We start from the raw sequence: 1980 nt of genomic DNA on the forward strand, positions 1-1980 counted from the left end.
CGCGGCCGCCGCATGCCCTGCCCAGTGCCTGGCTGGACACAGGGCCCCGGGCGTCGCTGGGGTCCGCCTCACCCCCACGCCCCGTGTGGGATCCGGGCTGAAGCCTGGCAAGTGGCGTGGCAGCTCTGGGGGGACAGCTCGGGCCCAGGAGGCCACACTCGTGGTCAGTGGAGGCCTTGTCAGCCTGCAGCGCCCCGAACCCTCCGGTACCCTGGCCCGCGTCACTGGCCTGGCTCCCCCCATGGCCCCCCTGCACGCAGCCAGGCCCCCAGGGCCACCTACTGTGCCCACAGCTGTTTCCTGGGCAGACCCAGCCCGAGGCCACGGCCAGCACAGGCCCGTGGCCAGCACCGGGCAGCGACGCGGCCGAGTGGCCGGCCCTGGCTGGCTGGCCAGTCAGCGGCCAGCCGACAGCCCCACTGCTGCGCCCCGTGGGCACATCCCAGCGCCTGCCCTCCTGCCCTGGCCCCGGGAGGCCTCTGCAGGGGCGGTGCTGGGCTCCGGAGCCAGGCGGGGCTGAGCAGCGGCCCCTTGGCCCCCGGAGCCCGCGTCCAGGGCCGGCCCTGCCCTTGCTCAGCGCCGCGCTCTGCAGGCTGGCCGCGGCGGGGACCCCCCTTCATGCGGCTCCGGCGCAGTCAGGAGGTTTGGGGCCCAGCCTGGGGAGGGGCGGGCGCCCTGAGGGCCGGTGGTCAGCCCGTGGGACTGGGTGGTGTGTCCAGGCCCCCCCCAGGGGCTGCATGGGGGGTGGCGGGAGAGCTAGGCCTGATGGGAGGCCTGAAGCCAGTGCCCACTGGGCCCTGGGCTGGTCTCACCCTCCCCTCACCAGGCCCTGGCTCCCCAAGACCCTCCCCTGGCTGGGGCACCACGGCTGGAAGAAGAGGCCTGTGCTGACCGGTCACTGCCCCGGCTACCCGAGGCGCCCAGTGCCGGCCGCACACGGCAAGGAGAGCCATAGTGACCCGGCCAGAGAGCTGGCCCTGGGCTGCCCTGCCGCCGCTGGGCCACCGGCCAGGATGCCCGTGCGGTGAGCCGCTGCCCGAGAAGAACAGGGACGCGCCCGGCCCCTCTCTCCTGGGCCCGGGCGGCTCTCAGGCTGGGCCCCTCCAGGTGGGCGAGGCTGACCGCTGCCCACAGGCCCTGGCGCAAGCCGTCTGTGACCTCAGGGGCCAGTGTGGTTCATGTGGACGCTCCAGCCCTCTTCCGAGAGGCCAGCGGTCAGTGTGGAGAAGACTGGGCCCTGACAGCAAAGGGACGCGCCCAGTCGGTCCCGGAGTCCTCTGTGGCCTCGCAGGAGCTCCTGGGGCCCCGCCTGGCCTGCCCTGGGCGTGTGTGCAGATGGCCCCAGGGAGTCCAGCTGGCGACGGACGCTGCTGGCTCCTGAGGGCGCGAGAGGCAGCGCGGCTGCACTGCGGGGAAGGACAGGCCTGGCCTGTGGACACCACCCCCAGGCTGCGGCCTCTGGGTGCCCGCGGCTGCCCTGCGGATGGCAGGCTGGGGGCGGGCAGGCGGCCACCACTGGCCGGCCTTCCAATGGGCAGCGTGGGGCTGGAGGTGGCCGCTGCAGATGGGATTTGCAGACGCGGGCTGGGGTCCCTCCTGGGCGCCCTCCCCGCCTCTGCCCCTCCCCCGCCCCGGCCTGGGGGCGCCAGGTCCCCTGGGGCGCAGGGGGAGCAGGCCGGGTTGGCCAGGCCCACAGGAGGGGCCCCAGAGCCCGGCCAATGGCATCCTGGCCGCTGCTCGCCCGGCCCTCAGGGCTGGACAGCTGAGGCCGCCCCGCTGGGCTGGGCAGGCTGGAGGAAAAGGGTGGGTCTGGGGGCCTCTGGCGACTGGACGCGCCCTCCTGGCCTGAGGGAAGCAGCTGGTGACCGCTGCCTCCCTAGGGCCGGGCCCCCAGAGCCGGCGGGATGAGGAGGCGCCGCAGCCCCCCAGGCTGGGAAAGAGCCGAACCGGAGAGAGCGGGGGAGGGGCACCGCACCTCAG

The 1980-nt window shown here is 74.8% G+C and overlaps 1 protein-coding gene across 1 annotated transcript in view; it reads right to left on the reverse strand.

The window, feature by feature from the left end:
• The window catches only part of IREB2 (iron-responsive element binding protein 2), a 10529-nt gene extending 10286 nt beyond the window's left edge, over nucleotides 1-243 (reverse strand). Inside the window, exon 1 of the mRNA XM_012734879.1 lies at nucleotides 211-243. Coding sequence (XP_012590333.1) covers nucleotides 211-243 — 33 coding nt within the window. The remainder of the gene's footprint in view (nucleotides 1-210) is intronic.
• Between the last annotated feature and the right edge of the window lie 1737 nt (nucleotides 244-1980).

This window comes from Condylura cristata, unplaced genomic scaffold (assembly GCF_000260355.1).
Source record: "Condylura cristata isolate star-nosed mole 26May11 unplaced genomic scaffold, ConCri1.0 scaffold00087, whole genome shotgun sequence".
Classification (NCBI taxonomy): domain Eukaryota; kingdom Metazoa; phylum Chordata; class Mammalia; order Eulipotyphla; family Talpidae; genus Condylura; species Condylura cristata.